Below are 24465 nucleotides of genomic sequence, written 5' to 3'. Positions count from 1 at the left end.
TGTGACTTGTCTGATTCTATTTAACTAGGTTTCTGGTATCTTTACTTCAATGGCCTCAGCACACTCCTTCGTTACATGACTTAAGAAATATAAACACAAACACATAGAATTTAGCTAGGTGAAGATCAGATAGGAACATCTGTATGGTGCACATTGGCACTAATATCATCACAGGTAGGTCACTCCCTCTTTATTTCAGTTCCAGTGAGAAGTCCTTTCTCAGGAAACCGTTGGACTTAGGAATTATGATAACGTTCTCACAAGCTTCCTCCTCAGTTTCCTGAATTTACAAGCGTTCTCAGCATGAACAAGCAGAACCATTTTAGCTGAAGAGCAGAAAAAGCAGTCAGTTCAAGAATCGCATGCATCGACAGCACGCAATGCATTTTAGCCAAACTACACGTTACTTCGGATGTTCAGTACTGTGCTGGGACTCTGGAAAAATACTACTTTAAATTAGAGGAAGCAATCTTCATAACTTAGAACTAAATGTGAATCATTTGAAACCACAGGAGGTCAGAGGCCATTACACATCAATAGATGTGACCCACAGTGGCACTAAATACTTTACAATGTTCTATTTACCTTCACAAATACATTGGCCCTGAGCAAAAGCTTTTGGCTTGACATCCAGTCTCAAATTACTGTTTTCTTCATGAACTTCTCAATAGTGCAGCTGGACTTAACCACTGCAAAAATAATGGGGAACAAAGAAAAGTCAGGAATCCCTCTTCCTTCTCCCGCCCCCTTTTTATACCTCCTATAGGCTGGGGATAAATGGATCGTGGTAGCTTAAAAGAGGCTCAGTACCCCATGTTGAAAGCTGAATAGGAACTATCCCATATGAAAGTTTGAACACTTTCACATATTGCAATAAAAAAGTCACACTGTGAGGCCAAAACCCTCATCACAGTTATGAGGAAACAAAATAAAACCGTGCTTGTGGCTTATTAAAAAGATTAAGTCTTGATGAAATGTACGGACTATGCTGGGCTGAACAAAAGGGAGATTAGATGATTTGGGATGAACAATCCAGAACTAAGTGATTCTGGTATCCTTCCTCCCAATCTACCTGTCTCCTATCTTAGGATGTTATCCTTAAGGAAACTCATTCTATGGGGATGGGGGGATCTCATGAAGATGTGTACATATATAACGGGGGTGAGGGGAGAGTGTTCTATGGAGACTGTGAAATAACAAATAACAATAATCCTCAAAAAATAAAACTGGTTTGTTTGTGGTTGAGTTTTGCTCTCTCTCCTTTAAGGATTTTGCCTCCTTATCGATTTAGCGCTATCTTATAGGATGCTCCAAACCAGTTTTACTATCTTATCATGATTGTAAAACTCACAATACTCAGTGAAGTACCTGCCACATAGTCTTCACACAGCAGCCGCTTGTGGAATAAAGCACAAAGCATCAGCCTGTTGGCTGTAAACATAAACAGGAAGACTCAGACCCCAGGCCTTCCCTTTGGAAATTGTACAGGTATTTGACTACTGGTATCTCCTTCACTTTGGGGACTTTCATCATTGTTGTTCTTAAAATCATAGTTCTTTTCTTTCTGGATGATTTATGGAAGAAGGACAAATTGAACTAAACTACTAACAGATAAACAATCATGTTCATTGTCCCTCTTTTGTAAAGACTCTCTTTCGTTTGGGTTTCCAGGCTATTCACCTTTAGCACCTTAATTACCTGAGGATATTAGCTAGTGGAGTCAATGAGGCTACATAAGATGGGACCTAGAGCAGAAAAGGCAGGGCCAGCAAGATGGCTCAGCAAGTTGTAGCACTGGCTGACCAGCCTGGCCACTTGAATCTGAAGCCCAGGACTACTGGTTGTCCTGTGACCTCCAAACACCAGACATGGAAAGTGCTTCCCATGTCCCTCTACCCCCACCCCCACAACACACACAGTAAATAATATATTATGTAGATGGACTTTCTCTTCTTCTGCCAGCACCAAATAACAACACAGAGACTTCTTATTAATTATAAAAGCTTGGCCAGCAGCTTAGGCTTGTCCCACTAGCTCCTAGAATTTAAATTAGCCCATTTATATTAATCTGTATTTTAACTCTCTTTCATCTTGCACCTCCTGCTTCCTCTCCATCTCCTCTGGTGTCTCTCCTGTGCCTCAATTCATCTCATCTTTGCTGTGGGATAATGCTTTTGTACACTCGTTTAATAAAACGCTGATTGGCCAGTAGCCAGGCAGGAAGTATCGGCTGGGAAAAGGAAGGGTTGAGTCAGGAGTCATCATCCAGACACAGAGGAAGCAAGATGACAAGACAGAACTGAGAAAAGCAGGCCACAGGATTGTGGAGCTTGGCCAACCAGAGGAGAAATCTTGTGACTACACCTCTCTCTCTCTCTCTTTCTCTCTCTCTCTCTCTCTCTCTCTCTCTCTCTCTCTCTCTCTCTCTCTCTCTCTCTCTGCCTGGAAGTCCTGCCTAACTTCTTCTGACATAGATATTGGCCATTCAGTTGTTTATTAAACAAATCAGAAGGCACCTTGGCAAAGACACATGTTCACAGTGTACAAAAAAAAATATTTCACAACAATCTTAAAAAATTTAAAGAACAGAGAAGTCCAGGGGATGGAATGAGGAGACATTTATAAACAGTGAGCAAGTTGTTCAACAGAAGCTTGGCTTTCTGACAAAGAATATTTGAAAAACTACCATGAATACAATGGGAAGATTAATAAATATATGGTGTAAAGAGAATTCTTGGGATTGTTTCCCCCTATGCCAAGTGTTTAATCTTACTTCAAAGATAACTTTAAAATTACAGGAAATATCTAAACTGTTCTCCAAGATGTTGAGAAATAGATTTTTGTTTGTTTGGTTCTGGTGTGTGTGTGTGTGTGTGTGTGTGTGTGTGTGTGTGTGTGTGTGTGCCTGTGTTATAGTGCTAAGAATAAAAAGGTCCAGTTTCATCATGGGTATAGTCAGGATTTTTGACTGACTATAACTATGCCTGGTTTTACCAGGTGTACAGTTATTATTCATTTTAATGATGTTTCATTTATTGGCATGCTAGCAGGTTACTTAAGATTTTGCACTAAAACTTGCATGCCCCCCACCCCACCCCACCCCCCACCCCTCCTCTACGCCCCCACCCCCCACCCACCGGCTACAACTTACTTTGTGTCATTTGTCACAGAACCAAGAACAGTGTGGTAGCCACTGAGGGCGGGACTGAGAGTTAGAAAATTGGAAAATACAATAATACAGTGGAATTAACATGGGCATTAGACCAGAAATGTACCCCAGAGTGGAAGATAATGGACCTAGAGGTAGAGAAGTAAATATTCCAATTGCAAGCCTATAGGTCCACTACTGTTGGGCAAAGCAAGGGGTGTTTACTAAAAACGCATCAAGGAGTCCATTCTGAAATTAGGACTCCATGCTAGATCCTATGAACTCCGGCCTATGGATAGGAGCGAAGAATCTTTTCCATCCTTTGTATTATGCCCCTGGGAGGCTCTTAGATCCTATACATGTTTTCATTCTTATTACTGTTCTCTCCGTCTTTGCTCTGATGGGTTCTGGGAGAGAGGTATTTTTTTTTCTTTTTTTCTTTTCTTTCCCTTTTTTTTGTTTTTATTTACTTGAATTGTCTCAAGAGTTAACCAGAAAGAAATGTGACTTGGCATCTAAAAGCTGACAGTCAGGTGACTAAGACTTGTGACACTAGTCTGTATAGAGTCGCAGAGCCTAAGTGGGAGGCAGGTTGATGCTACCTGCTAGAGGGCCCTGTCAGGGGGAAAGGTGGTCAGTTTTCTGTTAGTGAGCTGGCACTTAGTGCCCTGTTTGCTAGATAAAGGACATACTTTGTGTGGTAATTAAATTGGGGTGGGGCAGTTTGTGAGGGAGGTAGACCTTGGTAATGACGTCAGATTCACATTTAGTATACTCGATTGAGCCTAAGGGATTTTTTTTTTTTAAGAGTACCCAAGTTGATGCTCAATGATTCAATTAGTAATAGTTTTTGTTTGCAAGTCTGATTTTTCGGGACGGCTTGAAAGTCTCAGGTATGTAGTACATCAGCAGATGACGCACTTTGGGTCCTTCCTGGACAGATCAAAGGCATGACAGCCTCTCATCCTTCCTCGCTCAAGGCTGAGCAGCTGAGACATGTGTGAGGCACGTGAGTGATTCTGAGAGGTAGGGTAGAGGCCAGTGAGAGTCATCTGAGAGGCATGTGAGCTGGGAGAAAGAGAGGCACATGAGGGCTGCATGAGCGGCCATGGGAGCTGAGGCACGTAAGGCTGCATGGGAGATACAGAAGAGTCTGGATGGAGGTCTGTAAAGAGACACTTGAGAGGGGCACGAGAGGGGCATGTGAGAGACCCCCGACAGACCCGGGTGCTTCAGTGATACATGTGAGAGTCAGGTCAGGGGCCTGTAAGGGGCACCTGAGAGGCAAGAGCGAAGGTGTGAGAGACCCCTGACAGGTGGGGTGTTTGAACGATACTTGTGAGAGTCAGGCCTGTGAGCATGTGAGAGGCACATGAGAGGCACGGGAGCATCAGTGGCCACGTGAGAGGACTCTCAAGGTATTATAAAAGGCCACGAAGGGATGGAGGAGTTGTGAGGGGTTGCAGAGGCCATGTGAGGAGCACAGGGCTCCAGGATATCCAACATCAGCAGGAGAGGCCACAATGCCCAGATGTGACTCGAAGTCTGATCATGAGATATCTTCCTTTTTCTGTGGGTTTTGTCCCAAGCAACAACATCATTGTCAAGCAGCATCTCTTTGTTTTGGGTGTGTGAGGTAAGAGGTTCAGTGTGGGATAAACTTCAAGTGGACAGGAAGGGTGGGGCCATGGGAAAAATATGAAATTAAACTTCTGTTCAGAGCTCACTCTGCTACCACAAAATATTTACAGGGAGCTAATCGCATAAAATACGCTGTTGCTAGGTTTTCAACCCACAAACCTAATTTTCACAAGTGATTTAAAAACAAAGGTGATAAAAATTTAGCAAAATGCTCAAAATACAACATTTAAATACCAAAACAAGGTACTCTAATTAAAAATAGTGAGCGACTTGTTTCCTTATCAAAAATGATTCCTTTTGTAGAAATAACATTTGAAATACTTGAAGGAATTTGACAAGATTGTTCTTTCACACCTTAGGTAAATGCCACATAGCTTGCATACACTTGGTTCTGCTAGTCTCCGTTTTTACTTCTGGAGTGTTCTCTTCATTTGACCTTACTGGATAATTTTTGCTTATAGTTTAATGATATCTTACCAAAAAAAAAAAACCCCAAACAAAACAAAAACAAAAACAAAAAACCCCACAACTTAAAAACCATAGAAGTGGCGAAGCTAGTGTGGTTTTATTTAGTGTGACTTAACGTCTGTCTGATCTGTTTTTCTGGAAAAGTTAAAGCTGGACAAAGATCACAATGTAGTAGATCCTGCTTGTTGCTCTCAGGCAAGGCTTGTTTACTTAGCTGATCGTGCTTGTGGAATCCATGCAGGTATAAACGGTGACTGGAAATTACCTACCCATGAGTTATGACTGTGGAAATGAAGCAGTACAGTATCAACCTTTGCAGTACTCGGGCTGAAATTTGAGGTGGGCGTCTGGCTCCTTTTCTTCCTCTCTCCCCTGCCATCAGCAAATCCCCTTGGTACCACTATTAAAATGCAATTCAGAATGTGACTGATGGTTTGCATTGCTACCGCTTTTAACCCCTCTGGCCCAAATTACCAAGGATCATTGCAGTAGCCTTTGAACTGTAGAGAGAAGTGACAGGAGAATGTAAAACTGGACAGTGGAAGACGGCTACATAGCCCTGCATTCCTTTATTCAGGGAGGTAGATGGAGGCTAAATTTCTGTTAAAATACTTGAACAAATCCACTTAGCTAATTTACACAAAAGAGGAAGGGATGTGTAGTAAGTAGATGGTGGTATAAGGACGACAGCTGGGAAGTGAGTGGCATGTTGGGAATGGAGATGCTGTTTCCTGCCTGCCTGGAGTCAATGGTGTGATAGTTGCTGCTCCTCAGACTCATATGGCATGGTCATTCAAAGCTTCTGCATACGCGAAGCAAAGTAAACCACCCAGCCTCACCTCTATATGACTCCAAAGTTCAGCCCACCTGGGAGCGTCATAATTCAATTCCAAATTCCCAAAATTTTTATTCCTGGGCTTGGGTTGGTTTCAGATTCCCACCTCTGATTCTGTGAGCTGGGAACAGTATTCCCTGACTCAGTCACCCAGGCTCATTGTCTTGACAAGATCTAGGAAACACTTTCCAAAAAAGAAGTCTGAACTAATTAACATCTATGCTGCAACTGGTAAATAATTTAAATTCAATACTCTGTTAAAACACGCTGTGAATCAGTTACTGTCACACTTATAACCCTTTGGAACTTCATAAACTGAAGTTAAGTCAATAAAAATGAATGTTAGTCAGTGATGCAGATGTCACTCACTTTCCAGAAAGTCTGCCAATAAACAAACAAACAAACAAACAAACAAACAAACAAACAAACTACGTACTTGAAGGTTATCTCAACCAATACTAAGCTGCCTCTTTATATAGCCTTCATTCAGCGGCCTCTGTACATAATCTCCATTAATCTGGTGAATATTAAATCTGATAACGAAGATTGGCAGGTTCAGAAATGTATACCTTTTTGGATTTTAGCATTCCACGTTTCATAATGTAACGGACTGTCTTTCCTGTGTGTGTTTAGATTTCTTTTTGCTTTGTATCAAGTCTGTCAGTATTGCTATGTGTCACCCAGGTTCAGCTAAATGCAATCCACTTATTGGTAAGTTGGCAGTGGTCTGCTATACATATAATACCCGGTTCTAGTTCATTCTTCAATAAGTAGGTAAGAAAAATTTCCACTTGAGAAAGAGACCATCATTTGCCCAAAGGCCTAATAGAGCTATTGAACTGCTTGAAGTCAACATATTGATTCATTCATCAGGACGAAACACAAACTCTGCTGAGAAATTACTACAGGTAAAATTAGATCCTTTCTGCTAAAAATTAAACCAAACTATAAATTACTAAATGTAGCAGAATATTATTTTAAGGTGCGTTATTTCTGCTTGTATTGCATTTGTTTAACTCTGTGAAGCTGCGTTACTGTGCCTGTCTAAAACACCTGATGGTCTAATAAAGAGTTGGCCAATAGCAAGGCAGGAGAAAAGATAAATGGGGTTGGCAGGCAGAGAGGTTAATAGAAGAAGAAATCTGGGAAGAGAGATGGGAGAGGACTCCAGGGGCCAGCCACCCAGCTACACAACCAGCTAGCCATGGAGTAAGAGTAAGATTTACAGAAGTTAGAGAATGGGAAAAGCCCAGAGGCAAAAGGTAGTCGGAATAAGTTAAGGAAAGCTGGCCAGAAACTAAGCCAAACCAAGGCCGCACATTCATAATTTAGAATAAGCCTCTGTGAGTGATTTATTTGGGAGCTAGGTGGCGGGCCCCCAAAAAAGGGTAAAAAACAAACAACAACAACTAAAGTCTTAGTCTAGGCTAAATTTTCATACTTTCATAAATTTTACACTTATTTATTAAAATTTTCAATCTTAATTTTTTAAAACAGCCATCAGTTGAAATTGATTTATAAGAAGTCCCAGTAGGAGCTGGCAAGATGGTGCAGTAGTTGAAGGTGCATGCCGTCAAGTCACAACCCAAGGTCAACCCATCCCCAGACCCACAAAGTGGAAGAGTGAACCAACCCCAGAAGATTGTCCTCCCACTACTTCGTCCATGTTCTGTGTATGTGGGTACCCACCTCACCCCAAAATACACACACAGAGAAAATAAACATAATGTAAAACAGAAAGAAAAGGAGTCTGAGGACACATCATTTTATCTTTGTTATTATAACACTAACCATTCAAATGCCTTAATATTTCTTACTAAATGGATTTCTGGATATGTTCCACTGTCCTGTAATATCATAAAACAGATCTACACTCACCTTCAATTCTAGGACTCTTCTGTACTGGTGTTGTGGGAATGGAAGGATGAATTCAGAATCTGATGAGATTGCTAAGGTATAGAAATCAAAGCAATAACTCTATAGCAAAAACAGGGGCCTGACCTAACCTGGTGACCTCAGGTTTTCATCTCAGAGACCCCGATGGACCAAGAAATTAACATTCTTGGAGAGCAACAGTGGGCTAAGCAATGAAGCACTAACATTTTTGTTCTTCCCCACCCCTATTTAGGTGATTGATCTCATTTCTACACATGAAGTAACTCACATGATGAATTTGTTTCTGAGGTAAATAAATACATTTGCCCAACTTTGCAGAGATGACCAGGGGCTGGATTGGAACTTCTGTCAGGCATATGGAAGCCAGAAATCTTTTGCTACATTACAGGGCCTCTGGACAGAAAATTGTGGTCTCCCTTGAGTTTTGTAATTCAGTGATGATTTTTCTCAACAATTTTATTCTAAACCTAGGTGGGCAAGCATATCATAAAATTTAAGGGTGTGATTTACCTGTTCTGTAGGATCATTTGGACTTTTAAGAAAACTATGGAGGTAGTTCAATTTTTAAAAGCCTCCCTTGCGCCACCCTTGGCAAGTTCTCCTCCCCTTGATTCCTTGGATCACTGCCTGCTCAGCATAAGATGGCTATCCCCATTTCCAGGCCTTCCCTGATTAATTCAATGTCCCTCTTCAGCCCTCCACCGCTGAAATCATACGATTTTGATTTTACATTTGGTTATGTGAGGTCGTCCCCTTGACACAGCAACAAATTTGTTGAAGAGAAGTATTGAGTTTTTTAAGCCCTTTGTGCCCAATATAATGTGTCAAACTGGACAAAATGTGTTTCAGAAAACAACATCAACTCCCCACCCCCATCCCAAACAAAACAGAACAAAACAAAAACCAAAGCGTAGAGCCACTCAGAACTAGTTTAGGAAAGTCTTCAAATTTGTTTTATTCCGTTCCCTCCCTTTGATGAATTAACTTCCTATTTCAACAAGTATGAAACTACAAAGCAAAGTTTTAGAAGTTCCAAGTGGAAGGCATCTTCTTGGACCACAGAACTCTAGAGAACTACACTTCCCGAAATGCCTTGAGCCCCAAACCTAATTGGTTTGCTGGCTATTCTTGAAGGCAGGTTCTATCTGCTCATAGGCCAATGCGGTAAGGAGACTGTCCCGAACTGGAGAAAGTAGCCAATCACAAGGCAAAGGGAGGTGCTTCTGATTTTGGTGCGGAACTAACAAACCCTGGTAGCATTTGTGTTTTTGTTTTTGTTTTTTTTTCCTGGTCGGGGTGGGGTCTTAGTCAGCCTAAGATTGGCCTTTCGCTGAGACCCTTGACTACAGAATCTAGTCTTCCTGCGTTTCTCCCCTTCTGATTATCCACCCCCACCACCTCTGCTTGTAGAAAGCACTGGGCAGAAGGATTCCTCTCTCCGCCCCCAGCACCAATTTCTCTCCACCGCTGCAAACTTGAACCACTCCTCTCTTGTCTTAGCACTCGGGAAGACCCGCAGGAACATTGGCGGGCCGATCTGAGCAAAAATTTCACCTCCCTCTCCGGTCTGATGATCAGAGAGGTTCCAGGGGGCTGTCGGTTGGCAAATTAAACTGGTCGGTAGACAGGACTTTGTAACAAGGAGTGGCGAGGAGTGCTGACCGCCACCCACTCTGCCTGCCGAACAGATTCGGGGTGGTGGGTGACCGAGGTCGGGGCTTTGGAATTCTTCCCCTTAGGGGGACCGATCCCAGTCTAGCCATCACCCGTCCCCCTCATTTTACCGCCAGCAACACCTTCACGAAGGAGGCTGGGCTTCTCTCCCTTTGGGTGTCTCCTAGCTGTCATCTCGCCACTGACATAATCGTTGCCTGGACGCTCCGTGGCGAGCCCAGATTACAAAGCCACCTGAAAGCACACAGCGGGAGCTTGAGTGACAGGACTGGAGGTGCAGGGCCTCGGAGCCCGCGGGTCCGTCAGCCAGCTGCTGCCCCGGCCCTCGGCGGCGGCGGCGGCGGCGGAGGATGATTTAAGCCGCGGGCCGGGGGCGGGGGTGGCGGCGCGCATGCGCACCGGGCAGCCCGCTCCGCGGAGGCCCAGCTGCCGCCACCGCCGCGGCCGGCGCTGGAACCGCGGCTCGCCGCCTGCTCGGCGGGGCGTTGGGGGCCGGGGGACCGAGGCTTCCGGGAGGTGACAGCGAGCGGCCGGGCGGCCGGGGAGAGAGCGGCAGGCGGGTTCGGGGACCGGCTCCGGGTACCCGGGCCATGCGGGCCGGGCGGCTGCGCTGAGCGGGAGGCCGAGCCCGGGACGCGCCGAGGGACTGCGGGGCCGCGGGGCCATGGATGCGGCGGCAGCGGCGCGGGACGGCGGGAGCCCGGCCGCCACCAGGTGAGGAGGCGGCGTCGGGCGCCACTGCAGCCGCGGCGGCCTCGGAGGAAGAGGGCTCGCCGCCGCCGCCGCCGTCGCCGCGCGCCCGTCGTCGCAGCCCTTCCTGTTGGGATTATCTCCTGCTCTCCGCTCCTTCGCACTCCGCGATCGAAGCCGCCGCTGGGCTTCAGCTGCTCGGGACTCCTTCCCACCCGGTGCCTCCGCTCGCCGGGGCCTCGAGGAGACAGGACCCCCCTTGGGCAGCGAGACCATGAGGAAATTCAACATCAGGAAGGTGCTGGACGGCCTGACCGCAGGCTCGTCCTCGGCCTCGCAACAGCAGCAACAGCAGCAGCACCCGCCGGGCAACCGGGAACCCGAGATCCAGGAGACGCTCCAGTCCGAACACTTCCAACTGTGCAAGGTGAAGGGAGCGCGCAGCCCCCCCGCCGAGCTGTCTTGGGAAGATTGGGGTCGTTTGAGGGGGCTGCTGGGCAGTACCTGGGAGCGCGAGGGCAGAGCGCGCCAATAGAGCTCAGAGCTCCAGGAAGGCGCCCCCCACCCTTGACAGACGTGCCTTGCCAGGGGATTTTGGACAGATCCCCTACTTCTTTTAGTCGATGTCTTTCCCTTTTCATAAAAAACAATCATTGGAAGGCAACCCAGGCATACTCCCTTGTTTTTTAATTCCCATCCAGACCCTGGTAACAATGGTCTGGGAATACTTTTATATTCGCGCATATTTTATTATCTTCCACTGACGTCGAAATTTTCCAGCAGTGTGTGATGAACGCCGTTTGTGGGCAAGGCAAACCTGTTCAACCAGATCTTTTTGCGCATCACTTTTTAGAATGCGGGCGAGCGGCTCACCACCTGAAGTAGCTTGTTCGGTTCAAAAGTTAGTGCGGAGATTTTTGGCTGTGAATGGCACGGTGATTGCCACAAGGTCCTGTAATTCAGAAAGAATGATGCAGCGGATTAATTCCCAGATGCTCAATGAGAAAAGCACACGAGCCTCCGTATCCAGACGTGCCTGCCTCATAGATAGCCATTCGGTCCTTCCTGTGTCGGGGGCTTACAAGCCTGCGTACAATTTTTGTTCTTATGTCCTAAAATTATTCCAGACTTAATAGGAAATTACAAGATTATTTTTGCACCTATTTCCATTCTTAGAATTGCAGATGTTGATATTGAGGTTGATGCTTCTTTGACTAAATCCTTCAAATTAGTTTCGTGACAACTTTTCCTTAGAAATCCCTCCCTTTAGCATTCAAATAAAGCTACGATTTGGGTGATTTCTCTTCAAATGCAACACGAATCACCTTTTTTGCAAGGAGTTTACAGAATTTTGAACCACTACAGTCTTGAGTAACGTGTGGTCAAACAGAATAGTGTCCGCTGTTCATAGGAAATTGCCCTCTGTGGAGTTACCAGCATTGTAGCAAAGCAGGAGTTTAAGTAGATTTGTGCTTCTGGCTCTGTGATCCTTAGGATAGACTCCACCCTCCAATCCCCAGCTCCCCGTTAAAGTGATAAGTCCCTGTGTGTGCGTTGTGTCAAGTGTAGTTGGTTCCAAGTCTAATGCCCCTGTGGGCTGTTCTGTTTTCGGATTTTTGCCTGCTGCCTTGGTTCCTGTGATGTCACTGTGCATCCCCAGACTGTTCGCCATGGATTCCCCTATCAGCCCTCAGCCCTGGCCTTTGATCCCGTACAGAAGATCCTGGCAGTAGGAACTCAGACTGGTGCTTTAAGACTGTATCCTTTCTTGAATTTAAAAAAAAAAAAAGAAAGAAAGAAAAAAGGAAAAGAAATGTTTTTGTTTGCTTGCTTTATCATCCCCAGCCCTTCTGTATTGCTCATTAATCCTGTATTTCCTCTTCGGGTCTGTATTATAAGAAATCATGTGGTGCTGGCTTTTCCATATTATAGCTGTGTTTAGGTGGTATGCTGTAAGAAGGATGGCTCCGGGCTCTCAGCAGTTCCTAAACATGAATCAAAACATCAGTCTAAAGTTTGTTGTAGTATCTGCTTTTTTTTTTTGGATGGCTCCAAGATCCTGAGGGGAATCCAAGTGCGTGTATTAGGGGATTAATGCCCAATGCCGACAGGTAAAGTTCAAAGACCAAAGTAACCTGAGTCCAGTGCACCGGCAGCTGCTTGTTACATGCTGTTTATAGTGGGTGTTGAACTTAACTGTCTAGCGGTCGCATGAATTAGAAGCGGGATTTGAATTTGATATGTTTTCCACATGTCCACCCAGATAAAAGCATGAAGCTGTGACACCTTATCAAATTGGGCTGGTATTTCTAGAGATTTCAGGGCCTTGTTTTGGAAATACATAGAAATACATAGACATAAATGTCCTGTGGTGACAGACTTTTCCTTTTGTTGTGTGCGGCAAAAGCTACGAAGTACATTAGCATGTAGAGAAATCATGTTTCTTTTTTTTTTGTTTTTTTCCTGATTGTATGGGAATTGTATAGCTTTGGCATAGGCATCTTTCAGATTCTTCACAAGAATTTTTTCAAGAACATCTTTTTGGTCTGAACAATGAAGACTTTCCCACTTCCTCTTTTATGCTGTTTAACTTCAAATAAAATGTGTGATTGCTTTCACTCTGACATTTAAACATACCTGGCTAGCCCATTATTGAGATGCTGTGCCAGTAATAAACCGACCAGCCACTGGTGATCTCACTGGACGTTATTATTGACAAGAGAAAAGGGGGTGGGGGTGGGAGGGGCTGGGCTTATTCTATTTACAGGTCAGGTGTTTCAGCATTTGATTTAAACATGAGGCAGGAATTTCACTTACGATCTTTTCAGACATTTCAAAGGTGTCCTTTATGGCGTCAGAATATGCCTCACGTTTAACTCTGAGGATGCTATCTTGCAAGCATTGACGGCTTTCAGGGTAGTGCATAGCTTAGGCCTGTCTCTAATGGTAAAGCCTCAAGTTGGTGGTTTCTGCAGCATGCACAGACTGCTCTTGGCCAGATGGCTAAACTGTTGAGACTAGAATATCCTTTGCCTTCAATTGCTTGGATGTTTTTATTTTTACAAAGACATCCTATTTTAGTCTTGCAAAGATAGGAATAGTTAATTTTCTCAGTGTTCAGGAAAATTCAGTTTCAGGACCACAGGGCATTGTTCTAGAAGGACTGTTTGGAACTGAAATATTTTTCCCTCCAGCAAAAGAATTCTGTTACGTGACCGAAGGGAGGGGGGAAATGAATTTAATCAGTTACTTTTAGATTATTTTTATTTCCTTTTGAAGAATTTTTTTTTCTTCCTGTTTTCTCTGGCCTCAACAGTTTTATTATATAACTTTTTAACAGCCTTTTGATATTTAATTATATGTGCCACCAGAAAGACCGACTTTGTAAAGCAGTTGCAGTTATTTGTCTTACAAATACCTTAAACTCCAATTTACATAATTAGCAAGTGGACCCAACAGAACAATTAACATGCCGGGCCTGTGGTAATCGCTAGTTCAAAGGATCAGGTGTCCAAAATGATCACTCCCATATATCTCCTTAGAGTTAAATATTAGGGAGGGAAAGTGATCCTGTGGTTACAGTGACCCTGTCGTTTTCTTCAGAACTCCTTGCTGTATTGAGAATGAAATCCTGAGAGCTCTTTACCGGGTCTCTGCTGCTTTTCTCTTTTAGAGCTTTGCTCCCACACTCTAGATTGGCAAACTGGCTTGCCTGGCAGCACTCCCCCCCTCCCCCCAACCCCCAGTCATTCCTCCTATGAGGGGAAAGTACCAGATGAGCCTAGAGCTTTGTTTATTGTAGTTCTGATGTATAGAAAACAACAGAGACCTTTTTACAAGTTTAACACGTATATTAAGTGTTTTGTTCTGTTAATTTTTTTGAAACTGGACAGATATCTAAGTGTATGCATTCTAATTTTAGAACTCCGTATTGGTTTAACTCGCATGTTTGTTACAGGCCTGCCTATTATCGTGTTTGTTCTGGTTTCCTCTTCTAACTGGTTTCTTCCAGGCCTTCTGTGCACTGTCATTTTAGACTTTTATTCTCTAGACTATATTTTCCCAAAAAGGTGTTTTAGGGAAGAAGAATACTTTTAAATCAAATATCCTTTGATTAATTATATAGCTATATATATATATATATATATATATATATATATATATATATATACATACACTTTCTTAAGTGGGATTGGGCTTTATGGATTCCAAATGCAAGCATAGCCTGTTTGTTAATGGAATACATAAACGGTGGCAGTGTAGCCTGAGTTGACTGGCTTACATGGAGTTGAAAGCAAAACACATCCAAAAGGCTGATGGAGCAAACCATATCTGATATCTAATGGTTACATCTAAGGGTAGTGAAAATTGAATCCTTAATAAATAGCTAACCAATATTGAGGCAAAATAGCTAATCTATTTATTGCATTAATGTTCAACACATGATGGATGATGCCATTTTGTTTCATCAACCTTCTTGGTCTCTGAAGAGGACTTGAGGTTGCCATGTGTTTACTGGTAAGAAACAGGAAAACACAATCTTATGTAGCAGGTCATGTAATAGTGATATAATTTGTCTTCCATTATTTGCCACAGGGAAATAAATAACATTTGATTTTTATGAGTGATCTAGATATAAAGTTTGGAAAGGGAGGCCATGCTAAAGAATGGAGCATTTTACCCCATAGTGCTGTTGTCTTTTCTAGACTCTAGGCCACAAGTATAGTTGCTTCATCTTCAGTTATCATGGCCTTGATCATATTTTAACATAAAATTTTATCTATGAACAGTGGGGGGATTAAAATTGGGACATTTTATTGTTACGATTTAAAGGACTAAGGAAAAATAGAACTTCATATTTACTGAATGTGCAACAAGAGAGGAAACTCAGATAACCTCCTTTATTGTACTCATGACTCATGCACAGTTCAAGGTACTGGGCAGTCTGTTTTGATGAGGTGAAGTCTTGCATACAGGGTTACAGAATGGTGTCTGTATTTGGAAGCCCATTTAATAAGACTTAACAAAGCCTTAAACAAATATTGGATGGTAGACTGTGTGGTCTGAGCTCCAGTTCTTGCCTGTTTTCTTTTCTGTTTTCAACATTTTTTTAAATGATCTATTTATTCTTATTTTTAATGTGCATTGGTGTTTTGCCTGCATGTATGTCTGTGTGAAGGTGTCAGATCCCTTGGAACTGGAGTTGTGAGCTGCCACATGGGTGCTGGGAATTGAACCTCGGTCCTCAGCCAGTGCTCTCAACAGCTGAGCCATCTCTCAACCCCATCCTTGCCTGTTTTTCAACAAGGAATTTGTCTTTCTCTTTAAAATTAAGGTGCTGTATTGGTTCGTTCAAAGGCAGTTCTGTGATTTCAGATTCCTGTGTGTCTAGGCGAGTAATTCAAAGGAAATGAATATATGGCCCTCCTAAAGGCTTCTAGTTCTAATCAAAGGGCAGGAACTAGTCAAACCTTGCAGTCAGAAACCTGTATAGATAGCCGGGCGGTGGTGGCGCACGCCTTTAATCCCAGCACTCGGGAGGCAGAGCCAGGCGGATCTCTGTGAGTTCGAGGCCAGCCTGGGCTACCAAGTGAGTTCCAGGAAAAGGCGCAAAGCTACACAGAGAAACCCTGTCTCGAAAAACCAAAAAAAAAAAAAAAAAAAAAAAAAAAAAGAAATCTGTATAGAGATTCACTGTCTTTAGAGAGTTAGATTCTAGATTAAATTCCTAGCCCTTGATCACCATTTCTACACAGTGATAAGGATGCACAGTGATAGTATGAAGATTTAGAAAAGTTGTGACAGGGAAAACTGTGGGCGTAACCATGGTATAGGAAATGATAGCAGATTGAGGGAATGTTGGGGAAAACTTCTGATTGGAATAATGATCCTAATTGAGTCGAGAGTAGAAACAAGCTAATGAGAGGGCCGGGAAGAAAGCTCCGTTAGTAAAGAGATTGCTCTGCCAGCATAAAAACCCATGTATAAGCCAGGAACAGTGGTGGCATTCTAGTGCTGGGGAGGTAACTGGGCAGCCCAGGAAAATGGGTGAAGTTCAGGTTCCAGTGAGAGACACTGTCTCAAAAAACAAGGTGAACGGCTTTTGAGGTTGGCCTAGAGGCTGTATGTGTGGACACACACGTGAACCTGCACACACCACATAATGTGTACACACACACACACACACACACACACACACACTAAGCCAATAGAATTTTAGCCTGGAGGTGCTTTTGCACCAGCAGTCATTTAAGGTATTTGACAGGAAGAAAGTATGGTTCATGTGCATCTGTTTGGTCAGGCAACAGTATCATGGATGAAAGAACAAGGGGAACTTCATGGGTTACCATAATCATGGAGGTAGTAACATGGACCCCAAACAGACTTGTCAGCATGGGCACTGGAGAGGGGCGTGGCTGCTTTCTATGAAATCTCGGGGAGTGAGTCAGGATGAAAGTGCCCAGGGAATTACAGAACAGAAAAGGATGAATGTTGAGTTGGAAATTATGTCACTTTCTACTTTACTGCAGTGCCATCCTGAGAAGGCAGTCTGGGCTGCTGCTTTTAGCATGAGAATTTGATCTAGTTTTATGTTTAAATGAAACTAAGATAGATATTGTGAATTTTATAATTGATGATGTAGAGTGATGAAAAGCTGTTTAGCGTTTGGGATTTGTTTGGTGTTTCTCAGTAGTTGGTAGTGGGTTGGACAGTTTAATTCTGTGAGTTTGTTCAGGACACTGGGAAAATTTAAAACTGGTTCTCACCTACTAAATGTCAGTATCAGCTTTTCAGGCAGTGTGACAGCTCCAGGCACCTGCTTCTGGTGTATCTGGTTGCAAATCACTCTCCTTAGCCTCAGCTTTCCATTAGTTAAAAAGGAGTCAGTAACCCACCTCCTGAGATTGTCAGGTTTGGGACAAGTAAACATGTGTAGCTGTTAAGGCTGCAGAGCTGTTTGTTGAGTGTTCGCTGGTGACTGCCATTATTACGAGAGTTCTCTGTTGTTTTGATTTTCAGGTTGTATACTCGTGGGTTCCTCAAATGCTGCCTGAGAAACAGCTCAGTGCCAAGCCTTAGAACGGCCTCTGTTTCATCAGTTCTGTAGCTGATACAATCTTTGGAAAAGAAGTTCTTGAAAATACCTGGGTCTTGCTTTAATTTTGCCCCTTGTTATAATGTTTGATGGATGTGGATGTTTGCCTACATGTGTTTGTGCACTGTTTGCATGCCTGCAGGCCAGAAGAGGCAGGCAGACAGTGTGAGCCACTGTGTAGGCGGAACTGAACCCAAGTCTGGAAGAGCAGCTAGTACTCCTAATCTGTGAGCCATGTCTCCAGCCCAGTTCTGCCTTTTAAATGGCTGTACTCTTCTCAACTGTGAGTTCACACAATTGCATATAAATATGAGAGATAAATAGCATACATAAAAGTTCTTACACATAGTACTTAATAAACTAATATGTAATGATTTTATACTTGTAAGATAGCATTTAGAATGTTTGGCTTCCCTACTTGTTAATGTTATTTTTCATAACATAATTATACTACTGAAACAAAGATTTGGGAAAGACGCTTGGTTTGAAATAATGAAATGAACTAGTTGAAATGAACTAGTTGACAAATAGCCACACTTCCATCCTGTCTTCTCTTTGCAGGGTTGTGTTTATTCCTAAGGGGGCTCTTGTCATTGGGAACGGATCTGTGGGGGAAAAGTAAGCATCGCCACACACACTCACATCTCAAGTCTGCTCCCTGTTAAAGAACACTTGGCATAAACGGAAGAGTGAGCCCATGTTAGCTCTAAGGCATGGTTCTCAGCACACTTCATAAAGAAGCAAGAAGTTGAGCTATCTAGAAACAGATTTGCAGTGAGGTTTCTTTTTGTTGTTGTTGTTGTTGTTGTGTGTGTGTGTGTGATGAGAAATAAAACATGAAAGTATATGGACTTGAAAAAATCCTGTTAAATATGGGAAAATCAAGTCTGTGCTTTATAAAGCTAGTGTGCTCTAAGTAAAATGGTGTATTTTTTCTGATAGTCTCTGTTTCCCATTTGAGTTTTAGCATAGTTCTTTTTTAAAATTACTATTGTTATTCTAAAGGAGTAAAATAAATTCTGGAAGGATTACCTTGTTATTAGATTAGTGCTCAGTCTTAAGACTGCTGTTGTATGTTAGGTGAACTGAAATCTCAGTGTGTTGGTTCCCTTGGCTGTGAGTGAGGAATTGGAGAATGGTGGTTTTGAAGAGTCCACCTTGCACCGTGGTACTGTGGTTTCTTTCTCTGTGGAAGGCTTGGGGTTCTTTGGACTCTTCTTAGGACTTTTGCCTATAGTGATCAGGTTAACTGTTGTGAGTGCCTGTCACACAGGATGAAGAATTTGACTCCATCCTGTTGTGGCTTGCCTTGTTTTGTGTCCCCTGAATACATTCATAATCCTTAGTAGATGCAGAAGTGTTTGCAGAAGAGATCAGGAAGGTGCATGTGAGTCAAGCCAGCATTATGCTGGATCCTGACTTGACAGATACATTGAACATTTTAGTACATTTAGTAAAGCTTGCCTTGCTTCTTTTTGGGTATTAATAATTGAGACGTAAATTTACTTTAAAAACAGTAAGTTCCTAATTACACATTTTTTTTCTTTCTTTTGAGGCTGAGTCTCACCATGTAACTCTGACTAGCTTGGAACTCCCTATGTTGGGTGGCCTAGAACTCAAAGACCTGTCTGCCTCTGCTTAAAAGTGCTGGGATTAAAGGTGTGCACCAGTAGGCCTCGTGGTTTTGCTGTTTAGTATGGAGACTGTCTTTCTTGAATTGCTGGTATAGAATTAGTTCTAAATTTGGTAACAATAGAGTAACTTGGAAAGCTAATTACTTTTACTGTACATGTGTATGTATAACTGGACTCCAGGGTAGCATTAAGTAGAAGGTAATCTTTGGTGGGTGTGCAGTTAATTTGGCTATAATGGAATGCAATGGAAGAGGCACATTATTTACAAAAGGACAGTTTGTTATCAGACTGTTAGTATTGATTTTTTAACGGTACTTTAATAAGCGTTCTCTGACCCGATTGGCACTTAGCATCCTCAGAATACATATATTTAGCATTGTGGGATTGCAGATTAAGGGACTAGCTTTGATTTAACCTGTAAGTTTCACCCTGCGCTACTTTTTGGATTTGAATACCTTTATTAAGATAGAGCTTGAGCCCAATATATGCTATGAAGCTTCTGAGGGAGCAACCAGAGTAATCATTGATGTAATTTTTGTTTTGTTTTAAATTGGGTGGGGTGCCAGGTAGCCTAGGCCACCTGCCCTTGAACCAAATCCTCCTGCCTCTGCCTCATGTTTTCTATGCTGAAGTATGCTTGTGCTGCTACACATGGCTCTGTTCCCTCCCTCTTAAAATGTTGACTTTTTATAAGAATTAATAAAATTTTAGTCATAAAAGATTACCAGAAAGTACTTGAAGCACCCCTTCCCGTAGACACATGTAAGCTAGATTATTTACAGAAATGATGATGTGATGCCTTCTGAGTTCCATATCCTGTGAAGGTACTCTGAACCTCTTGTAGGAAAAAAGGCAAAGTAGGAATATCTGCATATGTTTTCCATTTTAATACTTTTGTAGGAGTTTAGATACATGGCAGTCATCCAGTTTCAGATTTAGTAATTCTGATTGCTTTAAGTTTTAGTTTTCCTTGTTTTTATTTTAAAGAAATTGTGGTACTAATTCTGCTTACTACATGCCTTTTTTTCTTCTGGCTATGAGTGGAAACCTAGTTTAAGAGATGCTTGGAGATGGGGACACAATTGGTAACAATGGCTATTGCTCAGTGTTCCACAATGGGCATTGTGATTATGTTTAGTGAGTGCTTAACCTAGAACATTCTTTTCATTGTTTAAAGAATTCTTATGTTTAAAAGCTTAGAGTCCCTGTCACATGTGTATATGTATATATATGTTTTTTCACCTGATTTCATGCTACCTGTAGGCATCTTTTTATTCAACATTAAAATCTAAGTTTCTACATTTCATTCTTTTTTTTTCCCTGTTTTTTTGAGACAGGGTTTCTCTGTGTAGTTTTGGTTCCTCTCCTGGATCTCGTTCTGTGGACTCAGCTGGCCTCGAACTCACAGAGATCTGCCTGGCTCTGCCTCCTGAGTGCTGGGATTAAAGGTGTGCACCACCGTTGCTCAGCCTCTACATTTCATTCTTTAAGTAGTATAGATGGATATTACATGTCCAAAAAATTGTCAGTGTTACTATATGTGAGAAGTTGTAGAATAATTCAAAATACAACATATTAACAAAACCAGTCAGCATCATGATGTTTATCTGGAGTCCAGAAATGAGACAGTATTCAGTGTACAGTTTACCAAATTAAGACAGAGGGAACATGCAGAACTCTCCACAGTCAACTCAATATGTTCACTAGTTATTACTAAGTCTGTGTATGTGTGCTTGTACACACATATTAAAAGTAATATCTGTCTGTACTTCAGGAATCAGCCGCAGTTGCTGTAGAGGGCTAACTAGTATGGTTGGGGGGTGGGGTGGGGACATATGGTCTTTGTAATAAATACTAACTCTACCTGCATGCAACACAAAATGTGCCATAGACAGTTTGGAAAGGGGGGAATATGTTTCAATAAAACTTGTCTTCCAAAATCAGGCAGCAGGTGGTAGATTTGGTTTATAGGGAAAGTTTGCAACATGCTGCTTTGACTGAGCAGTCTGCCTTACTTCTAAAGCAGGCATGTGGAGGGATCTGCAGGTAAGAGTTACTGCTGACATTTTTATATTTAAGCTACATAAATTTTACTGTTATGACAGTTGACATGAAAACTTTTGTAATTAATAAGCCATTTTTAAAGTATCAGTAATTTCTTAGCAATACTTAGTATTCCATATACAGAGTTGAATTGTTTACAGAAATGCTTTTCAATACTAAGAAGGGCCTTCATGATCTTCCCATTGAATTATAATTAGGATAATAACAAAGCTTTTTTTTTTTTAAGCTGTCCTTTGGGAGTAGCTCTGCACTCAATTGTGTCCTCACAGCATCCAACCTGTATTTTTAACTCTCATTTTTAGTTAAAAGATGTTTTGGGGAGTTAATATTTTTATTTCTATAATAAACACAGATGGATATACTTTCAGATGTATAGCTCTAAAGGTTAAAAAAAAGAATGAGAACATCTTACTAAAATATGATGCCTCAGATGTGTGCAAACTTTTATTAGAAATACCTTTCACTTATGATAGAAAACAATTGGAAAAATGGATACAGTATTGAAAAGCAAAAATTCACTCATAGGCTCCTAGAAGCAAATTCAGGCACTTGGGTATCTCTTGAGAATCCAGTATATTACATACATACCTCCATGAAAGAAAGCATATGGTCCATTAATTGGCAACAAAAGTTGTAGCTACTTTTCAAAAAGGTATTTTATAGAAGCTCTCTGCATCATTTTTCAATAGTAAATGAGGATGTAAATTCAGAAAAATCACAATTTCTCCCTGCTTCCCTTTCTCCAGATGGTATTAATCCTTTTTGAAGGGTGTGTATTTTGTGTGCATTGAAAAATGGCCACATTCTGAGCATATTTATTTGCATTTCTTTGTGGTAAATTTTACTACATAGTAATCTACAGTAAGTGAGATTATCTTACAGTGGAGAGAATGAAAGCTTTTAATAAATAGCTGGTAATTTTGATTTATATTATTTTTCATTTGAAAAATGAGTTTTTTTTTTCAATGCATGATGTAAATTGCAGCATAGAACCAGTCTTACAACTTCTATGGTCATTATCAAATAATTTTTTCCACTGGTTATTTTTCTTATAGCTTTTGATCCTGTTTCCCTTTTGAATAGGTGTCAGCTGGGACTTTTGAAGTTTTTGCTGGTGAGATCCTCTATTGAAGAGTGATTAATCCTAGTCCATGAAAGAGCATGTTTCCCCTTAAGAGCAGTGCCTCTGTTTCCATTGCTAGAATGCTTGCCAATGAGAGTTGACATTTGGTGATGTCAGCTACTGCAATCCTTCCCGCTAGTGGGCTTCACTTTGTGCGTGTGTTTTCTCTTTCTGTCCTCTGCAGAGAAGACAAAGGGAAAACATGTTGAAATGCATTTCTCCATATACCAATGCCATGGGCTACATTTTCCATTATGTGTTATGTTTTTCTGGTAAAATTAACTTTGGTTCTTTGTTTTTGTTTTCTGATTCTAGCTAACCTCAAATTCATGATGTAGATTAGTCTGGCCTTGAACTCACAAAGACCCACTTGCCTCTGCCTCCCATGTCCTGGGATTAAAAGTGTGCTCCCCCAAACAAGGCCCACTTTAGTATTCTTAGAAAAACGTACAAACAGAACCTGCAGATAGCTGAGTATGGATGCTAGGAACATAGATAGCTTTTGCTTATAAGGGAGAATGTACATTCCTTGACCCTTTAACCTAGACAACCGTTATGTATGACCACATTTCATAGTAGACTGAGCAAGTAGTTCATTTAAAAATATCAAAGTGCATCAAAAGCTGTTCTAAAATAGTGCCTATGCAGGATTGCAGATAATCTAACACCAAAACAGTAACTGTGAATGAACACATTTGCCCATTTTATTTTGTTTATGAATAAAAAAAAATTCTTAACTAAAAGTAACCAGAAGTCCATTTCCACAGTTAATGCTACTACCTTTTACTATAAAGCTGATATCGTAGCCGGGCGGTGGTGGCGCACGCCTTTAATCCCAGCACTCGGGAGGCAGAGCCAGGAGGATCTCTGTGAGTTCGAGGCCAGCCTGGTCTCCAAAGCGAGTTCCAGGAAAGGCGCAAAGCTACACAGAGAAACCCTGTCTCGAAAAACCAAAAAAAAAAAAAAAGCTGATATCGCTTACTGCACTTGACCATAACCAGAAGGCCCCAAATAGTTACAGTTACTTTACTGTTTCAGCGCTGGTTTCATTTCTGTTAAAAGAGAGCAGTTGACTGACTTCAAATACTGTGGGCCATATAGAATAAAATGTCCAAGCTTATTAAGATAAGAAGGTTTGGCATTACTACTACTACTGTGGCTGTTGTTTTGAGTCAGTCAGGGTCTCACATTTGTAGCCCAGGCTGATCTGGAACTACCGACAGCCGTACCTCAGCCTCCTGAGTATTGGGATGTGCGTCACCATGCTAAGTTAAGTGACTTTGTGTATCTTTTATAGTTATTTTTAGCATTTTTTAAAAAAAATTTCAGAAATAAAGTATAGTAAATTTCACTAAAATGACAGACTAATAGAATGCTAGACTCATGAGTCAGCAGTAAAAGTTAAGCCTTTTCACCATTATCATTGTGAGGCTGTCTGTAGCTGTCTTTTACTTAATACATTAATTTTTAAAGACACTTCAGATTTCCCATGTATTCTTTCTGCCCATGTTTGTAACATCAGATGTTGTCGGCATCTTCCACTGGTGAATGTATCATAGACACATTCTTTTTACCCAGCCTGGACAGCGTTAGTTGGAGTTTCAACTTCTCGGTGAATCATAGAGTTTGACGAATAGGTGATGGTGTGCATGTGCTTTTACCTACAGAGAGAGTTTCCGTGCTCCTTTGTCTCTGCTCTGCCTGTCCATTCCTTCCTCCCCAGCCTCTGGCAGCCTCAGGCTCCTCAGTCTTTAGAGTTTTACCTTTTCTAGAAAGTCATATAGTAGATCCCTCATCATGAGTTGCTTTCATTTTGGTTACTTTTTAATAACACCTTTAAGTTTCTGGCCATGTCTTTCTCTTGGAGTATCTAATAAATAACCCATTGTCTGAGTATACCATGGCGTTTATCCAGTCAGAGGGCTTCTGGACATCTGCAGGACATTTTTAGTAAAGTTTTGTTCAGGATGTAAAGTTTGTTTCTGTTTGTATAGATCTGTTTTTATACCCTCTTTCTGATCCATAGATCTGTGTATTCTTTACCAGTACTACACCCTTGTAGTTACTATTGCTTGTATATGTAACCATCTTATTAAAATAGAAACACAGAGCCAAATGCAGAGTTGAAAGCTCAAGAGGTCAGAGCAATAGCTAAGAGCTAAAAACCCTTTCTTACCCTTCACTGCCACTGCTGTC

The 24465-nt window shown here is 41.9% G+C and overlaps 1 protein-coding gene across 1 annotated transcript in view; it reads left to right on the top strand.

Annotated features, from left to right (window-relative positions):
* The first annotated feature begins 10515 nt into the window (after positions 1–10515).
* Positions 10516–24465, top strand: part of Stxbp5 (syntaxin binding protein 5) — a 138414-nt gene continuing 124464 nt past the window's right edge. The window contains exons 1-2 of the mRNA XM_052751572.1: positions 10516–10779; positions 12013–12110. Of these exons, the coding sequence (XP_052607532.1) occupies positions 10627–10779; positions 12013–12110 (251 nt within the window). The 5' untranslated portion in view covers positions 10516–10626. The remainder of the gene's footprint in view (positions 10780–12012; positions 12111–24465) is intronic.

This window comes from Peromyscus californicus, unplaced genomic scaffold, assembly GCF_007827085.1.
Source record: "Peromyscus californicus insignis strain IS unplaced genomic scaffold, ASM782708v3 Scaffold_22__1_contigs__length_63687245, whole genome shotgun sequence".
Lineage (NCBI taxonomy): Eukaryota > Metazoa > Chordata > Mammalia > Rodentia > Cricetidae > Peromyscus > Peromyscus californicus.
This window is presented reverse-complemented; position numbering and strand designations above follow the sequence as displayed.